This window comes from Excalfactoria chinensis, chromosome 4 (genome assembly GCF_039878825.1).
Source record: "Excalfactoria chinensis isolate bCotChi1 chromosome 4, bCotChi1.hap2, whole genome shotgun sequence".
NCBI lineage: Eukaryota > Metazoa > Chordata > Aves > Galliformes > Phasianidae > Excalfactoria > Excalfactoria chinensis.
The window spans coordinates 20,863,103-20,884,480 of NC_092828.1; the positions used below are offsets into that span (position 1 = coordinate 20,863,103).

At 38.0% G+C, this 21,378-nt stretch overlaps 1 protein-coding gene across 5 annotated transcripts in view; it reads left to right on the plus strand.

The window, feature by feature from the left end:
- FAM114A1 (family with sequence similarity 114 member A1) overlaps window positions 1-20,344 on the plus strand; it is a 33,339-nt gene extending 12,995 nt beyond the window's left edge. For all 5 annotated transcript variants that reach the window (XM_072335100.1, XM_072335101.1, XM_072335102.1 and 2 more), the window contains 9 exons: window positions 66-200; window positions 2,661-2,813; window positions 4,669-4,792; window positions 9,272-9,357; window positions 10,578-10,748; window positions 11,997-12,136; window positions 13,119-13,191; window positions 16,006-16,059; window positions 17,590-20,344. In XM_072335100.1, coding sequence (XP_072191201.1) covers window positions 66-200; window positions 2,661-2,813; window positions 4,669-4,792; window positions 9,272-9,357; window positions 10,578-10,748; window positions 11,997-12,136; window positions 13,119-13,191; window positions 16,006-16,059; window positions 17,590-17,691 — 1,038 coding nt within the window. In that variant the 3' untranslated portion in view covers window positions 17,692-20,344. The remainder of the gene's footprint in view (window positions 1-65; window positions 201-2,660; window positions 2,814-4,668; window positions 4,793-9,271; window positions 9,358-10,577; window positions 10,749-11,996; window positions 12,137-13,118; window positions 13,192-16,005; window positions 16,060-17,589) is intronic.
- Window positions 20,345-21,378: the final 1,034 nt, after the last annotated feature.

A 21,378-nucleotide genomic window follows, 5' to 3' on the forward strand; every position in this document is an offset into this window, starting at 1 on the left:
ACTCTTTACTGTTCCCATTAGCATAAAGTGAAAAGGAAATAACCACATTTCATTCTTTTATACAGGGGAAAAGTGTATTATCTGGAGGCTTAGATGCTTTGGAATTTATTGGGAAGAAAACCATGAATGTCCTTGCAGAAAACGATCCTGGGTTTAAGAGAACAAAAACACTGATGGCAAGAACAGTTTCTTTGTCTCAGGTTGGATTTATTTTAATACAACACTGTCACTGCAGTTTCACATTCATTTTCCAGAATTTCTGATGCCTCAGGGAGAGGCTCTTTTTATTGCAGTAGGTATTGGCTAGGCTTATGAAAATAAATATTGTGCTTTGTATTTGCTTTAGCATCCTTTTTTTTCCCCACAGATATTACAAAAGGTGATGTAAAATCATTCTTTCTGCATAATTATATTCAGAGTAGCTGATTTTGATGAGATAATATATGTGGTAATAAACCATTACACTCCAGAGAGATGATCAAATTGTTAACGTTTTTGTAACAGCTGTAGGTAGCTGTCTTCCAGCATAAGCATCACCGTACTATTCTTGAGAGTGAGTAAAAATGGAATATGATGTATGGTTCCTTAGGAACCAAAGCTGCAAAGAAGTTGCACCTTATGTCCAAGAAAACTAAAGGTACCTTTAGAGAGGAGTCATGTCATGATTTGTCTCTTTGAAGGTTCAGAGACATGGTAATGGAACAGCAGTACATGCACTACCAGTACAAAATCATTTTAGATCTCCTGATGGGAAGAAAGCTGCAGAAATCAATAGACATGGAAAAGAGACTTTGATTTTACCCCATTTGCTCCCTTGTAGAAAGTGGTAAGGATTCTTCTTTTAATGAGATGTTTCATCTTTAGTGTAGGTCATCTTAGGTTGAAACAGACAGTTACTGTCTCAGCAGGCCAAAAACAAGTAACTCTTGTGTAACTGCATTAATGTTCTCTACATGTGATATATCTGTTGCAGTGGCACTCTGTTTTCAAGTTAGCATTGATTGAGTGGAAAAACAAGTAGGCATAACCGCACTACGGTCTCAGTACCACAGCTGAAGTCTGTGTTGTGTGGTTCTGGATGTGTGTCTAATTAAGTACTTGTAGCCATTGTGCTCAAGCTTAAGTTTCTAGAGCGTGTTTTATGGAAGGTGTCCCAAAGAATTTCACACTGTAATGGCATTAGATCTGCAGTGAAAAGTGGTTCCTATGAAGACTGAAGTCTTTGATCTATCTGGAAAAAGCTATCTAGGTTGTAGCATTCATGTATTTAAACACAGGACTGTTTATAAAGGCATATTTGATACCATACATGAAATGCTGGCTTTATCTAATGGCTGTATCTAGGTGGTGGTGTTAACTTCATGGAGGAATGGATTTGACTTTTCTTTAATTTCAATGTTCCAAATATTTTTAAACACATGAAAATGAAAGAGACAATTAGGGTTGTAAAATAACTCAGAATCAAATATGAAGAGACATTAAAATAAGCCTGATACTGTCTGCACAGGACAAATCTTTCAGAAGCAACACAACTTGACATTTTTAATGATCGAGGCTGAGCTACGCCTCATGCTTTGTAGTTTGTTAGTCAGTACAGGTAGGGAAGACTAAGTTGGGTTTGGCTTTAAACTGGCCTGTAGTCAGTTTGAGCAATTCTGCTGACTAGGCAGGCTTCTTAAGGAAGTCAGGCACATAGGCTTAAAGTGAGCCTTTGAGAATACTTTCATAAATAATATGCATGAATCCACACATAAAATCTGGTATAGAAAGTGGTATGTATTGTTTTTCATGGTTTTCATAATGTGGTGCTTTATTATAGGTGATCTGTACATAAAATGTTTGCACTCTGTGCAATTAACTTTTTCATGGTGGGGACTGAAAAAAAAATCTGTCATCAGTCTTAGAAATTTTAAATGATACAACAGTAAGTGGTGTAAATTTCTCTGTATTGAGAGGCTTATAGGTGATTTAAGATGTAGCTGAGCTGTACCTAAGGGCTTTACAGTGGCAAAGTCATATGAGAGACCATGCTTTCCTTGAAAGTCTGCTTTATAAGATAGTCACTCCAAAATGTCTCCAAGTATATGCAGTATAGTTCTGCTCCATCCTTGGAAAGGGTGTGCCTGATTAGATTTCTCTTGTCGGTCTTGCTGTAACATAAAACTGACTTTAGCATCTACTAAAAATATTTTATGTACATAGGAAATATTAATGCAGATACCTACCTGTCTGCATAAAAAAATGTAGTCCCTGAAATAATCTTTCCATTTTGTGGTCTGTGGGATGGATTGCAGGAGTCTTTAAGGCTGTATATGAAATCCTTTTTAGTTTTCTTCCATTCTAATTGGTAGCTACGTTTATGAGATGGTGTCCGTAGCAGATATGGATTTTGAAAACATAAAGATTATTTGTTTGCTCGTTGTTTAAAAAAGAATAAAAATAAGAGATGGCTGGCAATTACTATTGGGAAAAACAGACTTAGAATGTGACATAAATATTTTATTAGACTTGCTTATAAAAAAAAGTTGGGTTTTCCAGCTCTAACATTTCAGCTCTGCAGGTGTGATATAGTCCCAGATTTTATTATTACTTTTGCAATAAAATCTTCCATAGCTACAGTGCCACCAATATAACAACAGGAATGATGTATGTCTCTGCAGCTGCTGCGAGAAGCTAAAGAAAAAGAGAAACAGAGACGGGCCCAGCAAGTTACAGTTGAAAGAACAGCACACTACGGACTGCTTTTTGATGAGTTCCAGGGTTTGTCTCATCTTGAAGCTCTAGAAATCTTGTCAAACGAAAGTGAAAACCAGGTACAGTATGCAGACTGGATAAATCACAATAACTGGTACCAAACTGTTCTTTTGTTTTGCTGTGCACTTGCATGAGAAATGAATGGCAAGTTTTCCATCAGCTGCAGAGAAAGCTGGTTTGGTCTCAGGGGCCGGACAGTTTGTGTCTTTGGGAAATTCGTTTCAGTACATGTAGAATTGGATTTAAAAAGATTAGCTCAAAATAAACAACTTCACAACTGAAAATTACTTCTGCTGCAGTCATATAGTGGATATCTTTCATCTTGTGATGCTATGTGGGCAGGTGTCTTTCCAGAATTTCAAGGAAGCTTTTCAAGGCTTTTGTTTCTGTATCAGGAATTGATACTTGCATTCAGGAATTTCAGACATACTGCAACTGGGGGATAGTGAATTAAATTGAATTCAAGATTAGTTATTCAATTCCTGTGTCTTCTTTTTATTTCAGTTTCTAAGCTTACATAGGACTTCCTCAAGGTTAATTCCATTACTGGGAGTATACAAATGCTGCATGTCTTTCCAAAAAAACATCCTGAAGTTACTGATACCAATCTGATACATGGTTATTTTTTAGTTTCAGTTGTCATTATTGGCAGTGCTACTGGATCAAGTAGGTCCCTGATGATAGATTAATGCAGGAAAGTAATATATAGTAAAGAAGTTCAGGCCATTGGTATCTGTCAACACTCTTCATTTTACTGTGGAAAACCACAGGGTAAGATTTGCACAAGTTGTAACCATGGGTTTGCTGCATATTGTGTCTTAGATAACTCCTAGGCAACTTGTTCATAGTCCTCCTTTTTCAGCTGTCTGGAAGAGGATATAAGCACACAAGGCTGAATGCAACTGCCTGGGTCAACAAGTCCAATTGCCTGATATATATTTCAGAAGGCTTGCAGAACATTCCAAGTACACCACGCTACGTAGCCTCAGTACCTGTAATATCGAGACCCATCGTGGCCCAAAAGCCACACTCTGGGCCACAGGAGGAATGCAAGGGAGAGCAAAGGCATTGCTAATGTGCTAGGTCCCTTAAATAGCAGGGCTTTTTAAATTATTTTTGAGCTTTCACTTTAGAACTTTGCAGTTAATATATGAAATGAGCAAAAAAAAGCCAAAAAAACAAAAACAAACCAACACTATAGAGCCCTTCACAGCTTGAATTGGATCTTCCAACATTATCCTGTATTTAATCTGAGCATATGAAATAGATCTAGCAATGTGGAACACAAGAAGCTTTTTGTGTCTTGCCAGTCACAGGTAGAGAGTAGCATCATCAGACTAATACATTACTGCAGTGCAAACAGTGATTAAAATAATCTGTTTCCATCTCTCTTGGGTATGCAACCCTATTACGTATGCAGGGAGCTGCAAGTATCTGAGATGCCCATGGATGTCTCAAAAGATCTCTCAATACGTTCCTCAGAACAGGTAGATCAGTACACTGACAATAAATTTTGGTGGCATTCTGAGGGAAGAAAGTGTTTTTTTCCCAGCTCTTCCCATGATTGCTCCAACTAAGTATGAATTGTCTGTGCTCTTCTTGTCAACTGTCTTCACCCCCAAACAATCCCAAATGTATTACAGCTTGCAATTAAACCACAGATTTATAATTAATAATTTATAATTCATAATAATTGTTCTGCTTGAAAGTAGAGACCTGATGATTTTGCAAGGCTAGTGTAATTTTTGTGATACATTTTTTTAATGAGAACTAAAGACATACCTACAAGAGTTGGAAGGTTAGAGATATTTGGGTTTAATGGAAGTTTCCCCTGCTTTGCCTGTTTTGGCATCAAAGTTATGAATTTAAGAAAGGCCATGTTTCATTTAGGGGTGCTCACCCTTTCTTTTACAGATTCAGTCATATTTGGAAACACTTGATGGAGAGCAGTTGGAGATTGTGAAAAATGACTTAATTGCCATAAAGGAGATTTTTGTTCCCGCGGAATCAGATGATGAAGCGGTACAGGCACAGAAAGGTAATTAGGAATGCAGAGAATTAACCATGTGAACAATTGTTACTTCTGTATGTAGTCATTTAAAAAATTGCAATCCAAACTGTAACGTCTTCTCATGAGAAAGTCACTAAAGTGAACATTCTTGATGTTCTGGAAGTTGGAAGAGCACTTAATCTTGGATTTATGTTGTAATTGAAGTGTGAGGTAAAGAAAATACGAGGTAAGAACCTATTATACTATTTTGCCATATTATCATTGAAAACAGAAATAAAAATGGAAAATAATCTGACTGAGGCTTTCTTATGGAGTCAGTTTCTAAAAGTGTTTAATCAGAAAGGACAGGATTGTTTAGTAATGCTTTTCTATTTAGCAGTTTCATCCTGACTTTGCACCCGTGCTTGCTAGGTGGGGAAATGATTAGAATGTAGCTAAGAGGACCTAGAAAAAAAACTGAACTTTTTGGAGGAAAAGCCGTTTGAAACATAGTGTGGCAAAGCTACCTTCTAGATATTGCTGGGCAAGATGTGGCATTATAGAGCATAAGAAATAAGTTAATAATAAGCAAGAGCATGGCTGAACTATCACAGTGCATGACACTGAACTGTCTGGGACCAACATGCTAATCCATAGATCGGCTCACAGAATTGACAGCAAAACATGTGGATCATCTGGCTAGTGGCAATATAGTTGTCTTAAACAGGTCAGGACTTCTGGCATTCCACAGAATAGGCTGAGATCAGGAAAAGTTATAGATGCTTCTATAACTTATGGGCAGAGCATCTTCTCATAGATGCTCTGCCCATAAACCTATGTTCTGCAAGATGGTGAGATGTCGTTTCTCTGCCCTTCAGAAACTGTAGAGAAACTGAGTTCACATCCACATATTCCAAATGGAAGATCTTTTCCAGTCAGAATGCATTCTTTCTAGCAGTGCTTCTGCAGTATGCATGAAGTCTCTCACAGGTGGATTATTGCTTTTCAGAGGAGCAGCAATTGTTCAGTGTGATGTCTTAGTATGGATGAGTTTTGTGCTGTTATAGAGCGAGGATTCACTATGTGTGTTGTGCCCTAATTTATGTGGGAAATAGCTCCTTGCAGTGAAACCAGTCCTCATGAAAAGCTCTGTTTCTTGCTCAAAGTGGTATTTACTCTGGTGGGTAGATCTTCTGGTGGTTTGGTTTTGGTGTGTTGTTTTGTGGTTGTTTTTTTGGTGAAGCATATCTGCTTAACACTCTGCTTGACACATTAACTGCCCTCTTAAACAATCTGGAGCCAGGGCAGTGAGCACATTAAGAGGGGAAAAAAAGAATTGTCATGGTTTTGTGCTGTTGCTGTCAATATTCTACATCATGACATCATGTGCAGTATGAATCATTAACTAAGGGTACAAATAGTGGCAAACTGTTTTGATGGTATAAGAAAGTATAGTTGTTAATGGCCTATGGAAGTGAAATAGAGGGTATGTGGAAGTGTAATAAGTGTAAAGTGTAATAGATGGTTTGTGGAAGTATATAAAGTGTAAAGTGTAATAGAGTGTGTGTGGGAGTATAATACGTAAGTGTAATAGAGGATATGTGGAAGTGTAATAAGTGTAGTAGAGGGCATGTGGAAGTAAGTGTAATAGAGGGTATGTGGAGGTATAATAGAGGGTATGTGGAAGTGAGTGTAATAGAGGGCATGTGGCAGTGTAATAATTGTAATAGAGGGTATGTGGAAGTGTAAGAATTAAGTGTAATAAGTTGGATACATTTTAGTTCCACTGGAGGGCACAAAAGAATGAAGAAGTTAATCACCCTTCAGCATAGCACTCTCCTGTTTGGAGACTGTGGCATTTCTTCAGCCTCATCTCTAACCCAGAGTACATGCAACATGGCAGAGAGAGAGAGAGCTCTGAACTCCGTGCAGTTGACATGACCCCTTGAGGCAATGTCCCAGCCTGGGTCCTAGTCACAAAAATGTGTTATCTTCATTAAAATCTGTCAGAGGGAGTGAAAGCTTCTTAGTAGCATCATAAGACTTCCCGAGTCAGGGCAAACAGATCTTTTATTGAGTTGCAAGTGCATAGGGTCTGCGGTGTTTTTATTAAGAACAGCAGATGCAGAAAAGCTTGTAAAAACTTGAGGGCTTCCATGAGTTGACCCTTACATGGCAGCTGTCTGCCATTTTCAGATAAAAACAATATCTAGCACCTTTACATATAACACTGGGTGGATTTTGTGTGTCTGTTTCCTGAAAGCACAGTGTTGTTAAACCTTTTCATAATCTAATCAGACCTTGATTTGGTGATCTTTATATAATTCACGTTATGTTCCGGCAGCCCTCTCTAAGGCTACACATAGTGTTCTTGTCATACTTAACAATCAAGTTTTGCTCTTAGGAGTAAACCAATATGTCTGAACCCTGTCTGGAAGCACACTTGATCTTTAAATTTACACTAATTGTAATTTGTCTGTGTTTAATAATAGGAGAAATTTTAAACATCATTTGATAAAAGTACAGCTTAACAACAGGTTGGCTGGTCAGGGTTAAACACAGCTCATGTCTTGCTCTAAAGAGGAGGCTCCATTCTAGTCTGTGCTAAGCAAGGTTCTTTTAAGTGCATTAATAGGTTTTACACTCACAAAATCAATTTGCAAGCCATATGTTCATTTAATATCATATTTTTATTGCAAAATTATATAGTTTCACTTAAACTTGGTCATATAGTAAGAAGGAGCAGGCTGTGTTAAAACTGGGGGAAGAATTTTGAGTTTACTATAAAACACCAAGCAAGAAAGACCAATGACAGACTTACTTTCCGTAGGATTTTCCATGCCTCTATGCTTGATAAAGCTTGTAGGTTTTTTCCTTTATTTGGTGAAGCCACCCCCTTACAGAAGCCAGATGTGATCCTTTGGTGTCTGAAGATGTTAAAACTTAACTAGTCACTGAATAATATTTAAAAAATAAGTTAATTACCACTTTTTTTTTGCCAGCTTCTTGTATTATAAGCCATGTTATTTATGCAGTGTCATTTACTGCTATATACATATATAATAGGCTGAGAGGGAAGTCAGTGTCTTGTACTTGAGTATCTGAAGAAGAGTGGCTGTTATCTAAGCTCTCCAGAATTCACTCAGAGGTGTTAGTGCTGCTCTCAGTTTCTAAGCTAAATGCTTTCAGTCCAACACAAGTGTTCTTTGGAGGGCTGCTTTGGGAAAGAAGTGGGGTTGGACTTTGTTCTTGACAACTTTGAAACTGGGGTTGGAGGTTTTCTGTCTCTTTGCAAAGCTCAGTGAGAGATGGGAAATCAACTGAAAAAGAGGAAAAGGGTATTTTCTGATACCAGTAGGAGAAAGCTCTTGATTTTCTGATGTTTTCCCCACGCTGCAATTGTGCAACCCTTTCATGTAATTTTCACTGCAGCATCTTTTCCTTTTCAGCTGATGATGAAATAATGAGAGAAACAGCTTTGCCTACATTTTGAAAGCCATTAACAGCAAAGATTTCATGTGCAAGCACATGAGGGTAAGGGAGGAAATTATTGAGATGAATATGCCAGTTATCAACAGTGTTGCCAACTCTGCATTGATCTGCTGAACTGCCTATCTGTTTTCACTGTGCTGCAGTTTATAGAACAATTTGGCATTGTCTTAAGAACAAGTGAATTCAGTGTGTCCAGAATAGAAACAAAGTAAGGACAAAGCAAGACATGACATTCATTTTTGAAGTAGCTGGATTTTTATCAGGCTCAGTAAAGGGACTTTTTTTTTTAATGTTATTAAGCTTAAAAAAAAAAATGTATTTTGCATATTCCATTAGGAAATGTTATGGAAGATTCCAAACTCAGCAAGCGTAGCTTAACAGAGGAACCTAATTTGCCAACTTTTAGGAGTCTGGAGCACACTAGGCAGTGGCAACTGCAGGTGGTCAAAGGGATGTATGTAACAGAGGTGAAGTTCAAATACCAGTGGCATCTACCTTTACCTTGTGCAATAAAGATGCAGGTATAAAACTCATTTCTCCAAAATAACTCTTCTTTTATGCAGAGCTCGGTCTCAAAATCCAAAGAAAACATTTCTTAGCTGTTTTGTCTGTGGTTTGCAGACAGAATAATCGAGAACATATTTTCCAGTGTTTCTTCTGAGGCTGATCATGTCAGTATGTGGTCCTGATGCAGTTTTTATTCCTTTTCTTGAGAGAAGAGGTTGGTGTTTCTTCTTTGGTTACTTCATGGGTTGTGCATTTCTATCAGGTAACTAGGAAGCGTGCAACTTCTCTGCTTACCTGTCTTAGTGAAATATGGTAGAACTTAAAATGAACCAGAAAGAATAGTCAGTGTTAAGCTAGGACATCTAATTGTGTGTCTAACTCTATTTCTCTCCAAGTGTCTTTTTCTCCCATTTCCTTATATTGTTGTCACTGGTCTTGAAGTTCTAGAGGGTTTGCAGAAGCTATTTGGCTGGATTTTTATTAATATGTCAAATATTAATGATAACAAAAAGTGTCTTTCTCTTGCAGCAGACATGGGAGAAGAATTTGTCAGCATGCTCACCGAGCTGCTATTTGAATTACATGTGGCTGCAACTCCTGACAAACTGAACAAGGTTAGTGCTTGCCAGTGAGCAAAGAGGGAGGACTTTGTGCTGGTCTGACATAGAACTGCGGCTAGCTAAGTTCAGACAGTTCAGAAGACAGAGCATGGGAGGGTGGGATGAAAAGTGTAAGTACTTCCACGTAAGAGCTGAGATTAGTGAGGAATGCAGTTGAAATGCCCGACTAGCATAGTAGGCCACGTTAGAAAGTCTTAAAGCAGGAATGTCTCAGCAGAACAGAGATCAACAAACTTGGTCTTATGTACAAAGGACAGTGGCAAAGTTCAGGAGCATGTTCCTGAGGGACTTCTCCAGACCTTCTCTGCTAGAAAGGAGGTCTTAAATTTATTTCACCAAGTTTTAAACCTCTAAAAATTAGATGGCTAGAAACTAATTACATTAGTAGTCATGTTTTTGCTATCTAGCACCCTTAAAGGTGATTCACCTGCTGATCTTAGGCTCAGATTTTTTTTCTTTCCAGCTGCATAGATAGCTTATTGATAGCCAGTTTAGGCTTAGGTTGTTACATGTTTAATTCAACTTTACCTTTAAAAAGGGAAATAATAAATTTCTTACTGACTATAAAAGTTGTCTCGGAAGCTCAGATACAACTTCAAGGTTTTTCTTCTTTAATCTACTTTCATGCCTGGGAAGGCAACAGGAAATACTGTGACTTTCTAATTATCATAGAATCATAGAATGAATCATAGAATGACCTGGGTTGGAAGGGACCTCAAGGATCATGTAGTTCCAACCCCCCTGCCTAGCAGGGCCACCAAACATACACCTTTACTTTCATACACATTACTTTTCTTTTAAGAATTCGGGACAACTCTCTTACCTCTGCAATATTTTTGCCTTTCTTTATACCAACCTCTTCTTAATTCGGGAAAGTTATTTCCATATACGTTCCTTTCAACAATCCCTCCTTAAGCTGAAATATTAATCATCTTGAAATATTCATAGGTATTAACACTAATTCTTTGTGTTGGCTAAGAACTTCATACCTGTACCGGATTTACCCCTGGCTGATCCATCTTTATGTAGCCAGTAATAATTCGCCCTACAATTGCTTGAAAACACACTTAACTAAATGCCACCCAGAGACCTGATATGTTTAAAACTTCTAAATGAAAAAAAGTGATTAAATATACTGTTAGTTAACGTTTAGGAAAAATATTTGGTATTCCCTATTTTAACTGTACTTTGGGGATGGGTTCTTTGTTTGGCAGGCTAGGAAGAAAGCTCACGAGTGGCTGGAAGAAGCCAGTTTATCCACCTCAGCAGACATAGAAGAGAAGCTGAAAGAAAAACCTGGAGAACCTGATGAGGAAAAGACTGAAGAAGGAAAAGACAAAATTGACAATGATAAACCAGGAGTAAATAAAAGCAAAACCGTGGAGGTAAAATACTTTTGGAGAATAAGTTTAATTAAGAAAATTCCCATACTTTGTTAGATTACTTCTTTATCTTATGTATTGGTGCTATAAGTTGTCCTTGTTTGTTAAACTCATTGAGTTATTGAGGAAAAATTAATAGATATAGTTCAGTGTAGACCCATTGGGAAGTTAACTTACAGAAATATTTTTACTGCTAGTCTTTTCCCATGAGTAAATACCAATGTACCAAATCCTCTGCACATCGTATTTTCTTCCTATCTACATTTGTGTGTTTACACGGATATAAACAACACACAGTGAGCCGAGAAATTCTGTGGTGTAAATCTGAAGAACAGAGAAGGTCAAATTTCTACAGTCCTTAGGATCTCTTTCTCCCAGTCACGGTACACAGCAAAAATTCTTCAGCTTAAACTCGTGAATTGCTCAAATCATGAACAGACCAAACAAATAGTATTTAGGCAATTCATAAGTGCTAATTCTTGTTATGAAAGATAACACCAAGGGCTAAATGTGTTTTGTTCATTTAGCACTTCTTGTTGAGGTGGTTGATTGTGATTGAATATTTTATGCTAAGTTGCAACAATTGTAAATGTGTTTAGGATCTATGTCAAGATTTTTTTAATTTATTGTAATAAAGGAATCATCTGCCATGTTTCCTTAAAGGAAATTAACCAAAGAAGGAAATGGAGTTATATGTCTGTATATATTACAGATATTTATGCGATTGCAAATTTCCAACTGGCACCAGCTTGTGAGAGTTGTGATGCCAGAGTGCTAGGTAGATCTTTTTTTATCATTGCTGATAAGGAAGTGCCTTTGTATTGGGAATTTTATCAGTCTATAATCTGGAAATTCATCTGATGAATGACTCAATACTTTAGGTTCAATATAAAAGTAATTATTACTTATTCTACATTAAAGGGATCTTTGTATTTGTTAGGAAAGATTTAAAACACTATTTTAGAATATTCAAGAGCCTGACAAATTTCCCACCCAAATAAATGAGGGATTTGTTCTTACTAATTTTCCTTGATCACCATATTGTCTGTATTTTTTTTAATCTGTGGGTATTTCATTTTTCAGTACCATTTGTGAGGATGACTTTATGGCATATGTGTGGTAGTATCTCTAGCTGGGGAGGTTGGGAAGTATTCTGTGTTTCAAATTATCTCACACATACCTGTATGTATGCATATTTATCAGCGCTGCTATTGCTGATTATCTTGTTCTCTATTCTCAATTTAATTTAAGGAAATCTACATGTTGTCCATTGAAAGTCTGGCTGAGGTAACTGCTCGTTGTATAGAACAGCTTCATAAAGTAGCAGAATTAATTCTACATGGGCAGGAAGTAGAAAAGACAGCTCAAGATCAAGCCAAAGTACTGACAAAGTAAGTGTTACATATTTCACATGATTGTTTGACATTTGCTTGAAAATCATTAAGTTCTCTTGGGCTTTTGACACTTGAAAGTGCAGTAAGTTCATGAATCAATAAACAACACTTGGCTTTAGGGGACTTGGTGCTGTAGTTCCTTGTAGTCAAGTCACAAAGGCTATCAGTAACTTTGTAGTAATAACCAGTAGTAACCAGTTTATGCAGGGGAACACAGAATTTGGATTTAAAGCTCTCTGTAGTGATAGACTGTACTCATTTCAGTGAGTTTTGCTCACCCCAAGATGTTATAAGCACTTGAGTCCTAAGTAAGTAAAATATGTCAGAGTTTGTCCTTAGGGCTAATAGCCCTAGCAGAGTCCATTGAAACACTTAAGTCCAAAACTAAGTACTTAAGTGCTTTGCAGAATTAGAGCAAAAGTATCCTGCAGTTTACAAGATGAGGTTTGATATTATCTGCTTGTGAATATTTAGCAAAACAGTTAAAGGTCTGGAATTAGAACTAGGTCTCCTTTTCCTCCAGTACTTTCACCACAAGTATACTTCCTCTTCTAGTACAGAAGAGATATTTTCTGTGCTTAGATAAGAATCTTCTCCCTGTTCACATTAAAGCTTGATTTAATTCTGTGAGTATTTCTGGGAGTTGTGCTGCTGCGACCATCAGAAAAACAGCAGTAAAACGAAAAGCTTAGAATTCTAGAAATGGAAACATTTCTATATCAAAAAAGAGCAGTGTTTAAGCCAGCATGACAATGTTTTGCTGCTGTAGTCAGCACTCAAATTTTCAATGGAGGAATACAGAACTTACATCGTGAGCAAAATCTACCCTGAGATATTTTAAAATTCACTAGAAGCAAAATTGCCTTAGGAACATTTCTGGCTTCCAAAAAGAAGTTGGTGCCTGCGGTAGTCACAGGCTTTTTATCTACTACCAGGGAAAGGCTGTAATCTTGTATTTGTCTCTTGTTTTTAAAAACAGTTTAACAGGTGCTATGTGCAATGAAGTTTCATCTTTATCAAAGAAGTTTTCTGATTCTTTAACAGCAGCTGGGGTAAGAAAACATTTTCTTTACTGTTTGAGCTTTTGTTAACACAGTTCACTTCTTAAAATAGAAAGTATTACCAGTAAAAAGAGGGCACTTACTTCATGCTCTTGATCTGAGGAAATGTTTTCCTATCAGATTCCTAGAAATTTATAAGCCTTGATAGACTGAAGTGTGTCCTCTGCCTTCTAAAATCTTTCTAGACACCATTCTCCCATGAGATAAAATAATCTTAATCTCATAAGAGTAGAAAAATCTCTTTGGACTTCCAAAACTTTAAATAAATAAATAAAATAATAATTAAAAAAAAAGCCCACTGATTTATATCCCAAGTGAGGTCATTTGGGAACACCCAGTTATCTGTGTCCATCTTTGTAGAAATGTCCTTTCTTTTGCTTTGCTTTCATTGGCAAAGAGAGCACTGTTATGAAGACAGATGGGCAGGCACTGCAGGGGTGCAGTGGGGACCTTTTCAGGACCCACAGTGCAGGCTCTGCCTTCTGAGGTATTTTTAGAAGGACTGACATCTGAGTACTCTAGCAGGATCCAGAGGCAAACGTTTTGTTGATGCTGAAATTGTTCATGAAGATCAGAGAAGAATTCTGGCTCTCCTGATTACTCCAGGAGAGGGCGAATGTACATCAAAGGAAATTTCCACAGCAGTCACATGAGCTCTTCCAACACATCACTGAAGGGTTTTTTTTTTCAGTTATTTGTTGAGAAGATAATATCTTGGATTGCTTTTGTTCTGAATAATTTACATTTCTTCCCATTACCCATGAAGAATCTGCTCATTTTGCAATTTGGGATTGTGTTCTATCATTTTTTGTGACACACTTGCAGTAAATACCTGCACAAACAAAAATAAATTTCACATGAAATATTAAGGTGGGACAACTCAGAAAATTGGAAACTGAAGCTGACATAAGCATCACACCAGGTTTTGTGCTCATCAGCTCTCTATGCAGATTTTAGGATCTGATTGATCTTGTGCATATTTGTATGGACACAGGAAGAAATCAAGCACAAATACTTCCTGCTGTTGGCTTACTCTCTAGAAGAAAGCTCTGTTTGGGCTGTCTGGTGATGTTTAAGAAGTGTCACATCCCTGGCAAGCTTCTAGAGGATGATGTTATTCTATGATTTGATAGCAAAGCACTGGAACAGGTTACTGAGATTGGTGGTGGATGCCTCATCCCTGGAGACATCCAAGGTCAGGCTGGATGGGGCTCTGAGCATCCCGATCGAGTTGAAGGTGTCCCTGTTCATTGCAGGGGAGTTGGACTAGATGACCTTTAAGGGTCCCTTCCGACTCAAATGCTTCTATGTGGACTGTCTACTCCCATGATCAGTCATGGAAGCAAGGAGTACCCATCTCATAGGAACGTATAACAAAATCTGCATCTTCCTGCATGTCCTAGTGGCTCAGTTGTCTCCTTAAGCTGCCAGCAGCACTTGGTTTAACACATTCCAGTATGTTGCAAAGTACGTTGAGTTGTGGGGGACAGAAATAGATTAGAGCAGAAAATACTGTTGCTTTTTTTTTTTTTCTTCAAACATAGTGCTATTCTAATTAGCTATATCTTTATAATTCAGATATTAGCTGTAGTGCTGGCTGTGCCCATGCTCCATAATGTTGCAGTATTTCTAGCAGGGAGCAGTAATGCAGAATTAAGAAATAGCACCTTCTCTTGCTATGTCATATATTTTTCAAACTTAAACTTATTGATGCATGCAGTCAATAGTATTTGATTCTGCTCTCCATCTGAAACAAAGTTTATTGACAATGAACTACACAGTACCTTCTGTAATGGATTCCCTAATAACTGACAGTAAAATTGCTTTTCTTTTATCTAACCATCTTGCCTTTGTTCTGCTGTGTCCGAGCTAAAATGAAGATTAGTCATGTTTCTTTAAATCTATAATATGAAAGCCAGGAGGTTGTAAGGGGACGTCTTTCAGTTAAATTAATGGATATTGTATTCCCCGTGTTCTAAGCGAGTCTGCCATTTGGCATTAGAAGAAAGCTAATGTTCCTGGAGTTTAATGTCATTCTAAGAAATACAGTGCGATGCAGAGGATGGTGAGAAGGAAAAAAGGAAAGAACTTTTGTCATTATGAAAATCAGAAGAGATAATGACTCTTGGTTTTCTGGGGCTTTGACTCTGAAGCCTCCAGTAACGTCTCTGCTCTGTGTACCCATCCTCATTCCTGCATAGTAGTTGAGAAAAAAACCTTGTGTGCTGAGCCAGTCACACATGTTCACTGGCCAGCCTATGTTGTCCAACTCAACTGCACCATCTCCAGGCTGAGGGTCTGCTTCACCTATTTCTCCTTCTGAAGGGGATCTACTCTGGGCCTTTCTCTTCCACCTACCCGCAGATTTTTAGGAGCCATCTAATAATCTAATAACATCCTTATTCTTCCAAACTTTACTTACCCTTGAAATCAGTCAGTGGCTAAAAAAATTGAGAGGGATGAAAATGGCACTGGCAGTCAGATGGGAGGACATTGTAGTTACATAAATCCCATATCCATAGGAAACCAAGCAATGTGAAACTCTGCATTACATGAACTAATGTAAAAGTAAAATCCTGGGTCTGTCTCAGTTCATTGTACTTGGTGATAGAAATGCGTGGGGGCTACTGAGGTGTGTATGAAATGTAGGCACAGTTAAAGGGAATAATGTGATAAACAGTCTGAATAAGAATCAAGGTGAAACAAGACATTTCAAGAACCCATAAAAGCACTGCTCAGATACCAATATATTTCTGTTAGATGTATTTCTTGTTCTGACATTTCATTCTATTTTCTGGTTTACAGAGCAGTATGAAGGCAGAGGTTCTTAACCCTATAATTGACAGTGTATTATTAGAGGTAAGTTGTCAGCTTTCTCACATTAGGAATGCTCTAGCAAGATGATTTCAAAGTGAAACAGTCACACTTATGTCTGAGGACAGAACTCTATAGAGTAATGATGATGCTATTCTGGCTGCTGAGTGCCAGCTCAGAAACTCCTTGTTGTGATCTTCAGCCTCTCCCACAAATACTGTAAGTAGTAATACTGCATCTGTGAAGGTTCTTAAGATTGTGTGACTAAGGGGAGATTGACCAGCTTAAGTTCTGTAGCTCATTGGTCAGAGCACAACAGAAAGTTTGCAGTGTGCTGTTGTGCCTTTTTTAACTCACGCACAAGCTGGCTGGGCTAAGTCTGCTCTTACTGTTAAGTTTGAAATCTTGCAAAGCATTTCTTGCTCACAGATAGTTTCAGCCTGTGCTTTTCTTTAGAGTTTGGGTTGCAGGAATGCTGCAGTTTCCTATCCATAGGCATTTAGATTTCTACTAAGATTCACAGTCCAGCAGCATTGGTCAGTGCATGGATAGCCATGTGTCAGGCATCAGAATGATCAGAGTGATTTCTTCTATGATTCACCGTGATCTGTTTTTCATCAGAAAAGCACAGTGAGTAAAATGGGCCTCAATTTACTATGGAGAGAAGAGGTCAAGTGGGAGTAATACGCTCATAAAGTACTGAAACATGTACTATCTACAGCATGAACTCCCTTCCATCAGCTAATCAGATCATGTCTCTTTATTTGCACGTATGTTTAGTAGTGACTGCAGTTTGCCATTCTGTATCTGATAGTCACATTCTTTTAAAAACAATGAAAGGTTGTTTTAAAATAAGCAATTTAGTGTAATTCAGTATCTTTAAGGAAAATAAGGAAAAACTGAATAAAACTTTAATTACTGAGATTACTATGATTACTAAAGGTTCCTTACATTATAGGATAAATCTGCTGTTGCAGCTGACACATCTTTATATGCTCCAGGACATGCAATGGGAAGGACCAGAATAGTGGAATAAGCTGTTTTGTACTTCTATAACCTCATTATTTGTATAGCAACACATATTAATCCAGCCTGGGTTCATTAAGTATTACAAGCTGCTGTGCTGTTCAGTGTTAGAAATTCTGGAAATACTAAATGGTGTATTTAGATCATTATAATAATTCAAACTGTTAATTGCAGTGACACTCCTTCCACCTGTACCAAATTCAAAGTTAGTTCAGTTGATGGAAGGAATAGTTGATTTGTACTTAGCAAGTCAGGTCTACTTCTGAATGCAGCGCCCTGTTGTTCTGCTCACATTACAAACAAAACTCTCCAGGAGTTCAAACTGAGGGGAAATCAGATTTTTATGTAGCAATACAGGCCATGCTTATTTACTGTAAGCCATTGTAATGCATCATTTTTGTTATCTACAGATTCTAAAATCCCGTGGGAATACATATGCTAATAACGCACAATGCAGATCCAACAAAGACAGTTTATTCTAAAACTACATTGTAATTCCTGAAATACGTGACAAGTAAACTGATGAACCTCACTTTCTCTCCCCATTAGGGCTGCAACAGTACTACTTACATTCAGGATGCTTTCCAGCTGTTGCTTCCAGTGCTGCAGATCTCACATATCCAGACCAGCTGTTTGAAAGCACGAGAGTGACGGTCTCCCAGCAGTTGTCACCTCTGGGCCTAACAGAGACCACAAAGCCTTTTAATGTGTGCAGTTGGAAGAGGTGGTATGGAAGATGTCTGGCCTCCAGGAGTTCTCTGAAGACACTCAACGCAGTTTTGCACATACAATATTGAGCAACGTCTTAAAGCTCTTTCAGACTTTTAGACTTCAGGAACAGTTAGAAAAGTGAGTCATTACTTTTCCATCAGAGTACAGCCTTAATTTAAATTGGATTAATGATTTGTTGGTATTGACATAAAAACGGATTCTAAACATTGACCCTTGCAGTTGTGCACAACATATGAAGCCAATTAGAATGGAAAGTTCCTTAAGACATTTCAGCCCAAATAATAATTTCCTTTGCTTGCTTCCTGTCAGTTAAAAATGTGTGTTTCAAAAGGTGCTCTCAGTATTTAAGTTTAGTCAACATGAACAAATTACCATAGTGTTGCGCTTGTTAATTATTATTTACAGTAGTAAGTGATAACCTCGTAATAATCTCACCACTTAACACTGTGTGTGTTCGAGGGGTTGCACAGCAATAGGCACTAACTTTGCCAAGTTAAAATTCTAGAGGATATGCATCCAGAATTATGCTAAAAAGAAATGGGGTGAGGCAGAAATTTTCCCTTCTTTTAATTACTTGACAGCAGTTTACAAAACACCATCCCCCCCAAAAATAATCTCCTGTCAGATGTGTTACCACGTTACTACATTGGGTTCAAATTCAGTGTTCAAATATTATGAACCTTTTTACCCAAAGGAATTACAAACACTGATGAGTCAGAACTATCATTTTGGGGCACAACAGTGAAGTTGTGCAGAGAGGTGATGCAGACAGTTGCTGTGGGTATGTTGGAACAGTCACCGTTTCTTTGAGGCAGTGGCTTGACAGTGCAGCTGAGCAGCAGGAATGCTGCAGAATAACACTAACAGCCATGATAACTTCACGTACTCTTAGCTCAAAGTCCTGAGCGGTGAACCTCAGTGTTTCTTTAGCCCAGTTTACCTCCAAAGACAGGAAGACCCTTCCAGTATTTTATGTATCCTTTTCTCCTGGATTTTTGTTATTCCATCTCTCACAGCTATTTTGTATTTTTTTCCTCCCAATATGCTCGTGAATTCTATTTAAGTATTTTTTAATTGCAGCTAACATCTGAATATGTTTAATCATAGGTGCATAGTTCATACGTTGTAAAAACTAGGGAACAGAGGAAGTAATGTCCTGTTTGTTAGAAAGGAGGAGCCATATATCTGCTTTGCATATGGTGAGTCCACACAAGTGATGACAGGAAGGTTTGTCTCTGTCTTATGTCATTGTCCCTGTTCTGCAGTTACAGGCATTGCATCTTTTGATATTAAAGGATGAAGTTTTCACTACCCCCTGCAATCAGTTTGTTATGCAAGATGTATTTTCTACCATTCTGTAAAAAAACCTTTGAGACATCTTTCTTGGAAAGCAGGAGTACAGCCTTCAAATCCACTTGTACAGAATGTGCTTTAAAATGTACTGGGAGCAAAAGTAAGCAAACCCCTTGGCAGCTGGGAAGGGAAATAAAGTTTGACACTTGTTGGTATTGGTGCCATATTGAACTGCTGACTTCACTATGATGTGACTGAAAAGGGGGACAATGGAAAATGTAACCAGTGAGTGGAGTCAGCAGCCCGAGGTAGAATACAGCTCCCCCCAGCCACAGTATCTGCGCGTGCTGCTTCCATCTGATGTTGCTTTATTTCTGGAAGCATGTTTCCAAATGAAAACCTTTTTTAACTCAGTGTTTCTCTGACCTCTGCACCTTAAGAGGAATAAACATACTCCTCTGTGCTAGTCCTGCCTGGTTGCTGCAAGAAACATGCATGCATGTACAAGATCAGGAGTGACTCCTGTATAGACATGGGCCTAGAACAACCTCTCAGTGTGGATTACTGAAGACCACATGCTTTCTCCATATACTTGACCACAAGCAGCTTTCAGTTCTAAGTATCTGGACACCAATTAAAACAGTCAAAAACTTGTAAATAGTTCTTTTGTGTGAAGCATTTTTTCCTGTTCTGTGCTGGCAAGCAGAATATGCGAGCTGGTTAAAAGCTTGTTTATTTTTCACACAAAGACTACCAAGAAAGCCTGGTGTTTTCAGCTGTCATCATTATATCTTGGATTCCTTCTTACTTTAATTTGATCATAACCTTTTGTCAGAAAGCTTTGCTGCCCCTCTTGGAGCAGAGCTCTGCAGCAGGTACCTGTAAGCCCAGGGAATTATCCAAGGGATGTACCAAGAGCTCTTTTGTACAGCTCCTGTGTTGGGTTCGTGTTTTCTGATGGAAATTATTTTACTTTTTCTTATGGACCTTTTGTTTTCCTCTGAACTACAGTGAACTACAGTGCAGAATGTATAGTGTTAAAACTGTCAGAAAATTGTGGTGGCTAATAGTGGTGCGTTTTAGCAGGGGCTGAACAGCACTGTATTAGAAGCCTCAGGGGATGGTGTTTAAATTGTTGAGGGACATTCTTAAGACAAAGATGGCTTGTCTGAGATATTCCTTGTGAGAGGTTTTGCTGTCTTGCTTAAATTATGTACGTATTGGATAAAGTACCTCGCCCTAAAGTAAAAGAAGGGATAAAAACAACATGTAGCATTGAGTGCTCACCTCCATACAACATGCAAAGAGAAACAGGGTACGATATGAGCATAGGGATACTCCGTGTGATCTCAGATTTATCCCAGGAAAACTGTAAAGCTAAATCTTTAAATAGCATTAGTCTTTATATTTAAATAGTCTTTTAGGCAGATACTATTTTATTGGAAAAGCAGTACATGGATGTAACCACAATATTTTGTTTACATTGTGTCAGTGGTTTAGGAGCTGGTTCGGCCTGGTTCCATGACAGGTGGGGTGGAAGGATTCTGCAAAATCTATGTCTCTGGAAAAGGAAAATAGGGGACCCCAAAATAATTAAGAACAGTGGCAACGCTCTGAGGAGAAACAACCTAATTTACTAAATATGGTATCGTAATGCAAGTTAACACTCTCTAATACAATATAATTAGAATTGAAGCTCATAAATTAAATATAACGAGAAAGTGTCTGAAAGCTGTAGGCCTTACAGTAATACTGAAGTGATGTGTGCAGTGAGAGGCGAAGTTGAAGAGCAACAAAGACTAAAAAACCCAATCAGGTGACCTTGCCAGGAGTTCTATCTCCTCTCTGAACGCAAAGTCCCCCTGGGGAATGGAGCTCTTCTTTTCTTCTGGGCAGGTACCCAGAACTGGAGCATTAACACTTTAACTCCCAGTGCATTGCGAGATGTTATGATGTGGAATGCCAGTAACCAACAATTATAAAACCATGGCATGGTTTATTTTTCCATAAGTCAAATAAATCATTTGAGATACAGAACTGGGACAGCATACTAAGAAGTGTTATAAAGAATAATATGATGAGAAGATGTACCGAGTGAAGTATTTGTGATTTACCTTTGGAGTGATTAATGGGATTTTATTGAGAACCTGACAAGGATAGACGCTGCCATAAACATTCATAGGAAATTCTTCCTTCTTTCACTTTTCTCCCAGTTTGTACAGTGAGTGTGCTCTGACATTTCTTGAACTACTGGGTTTTAGGTACTTGTTAAAAAAAAATAGCCTCAGTTGTGGAAATTACCTGCTGTCTTGA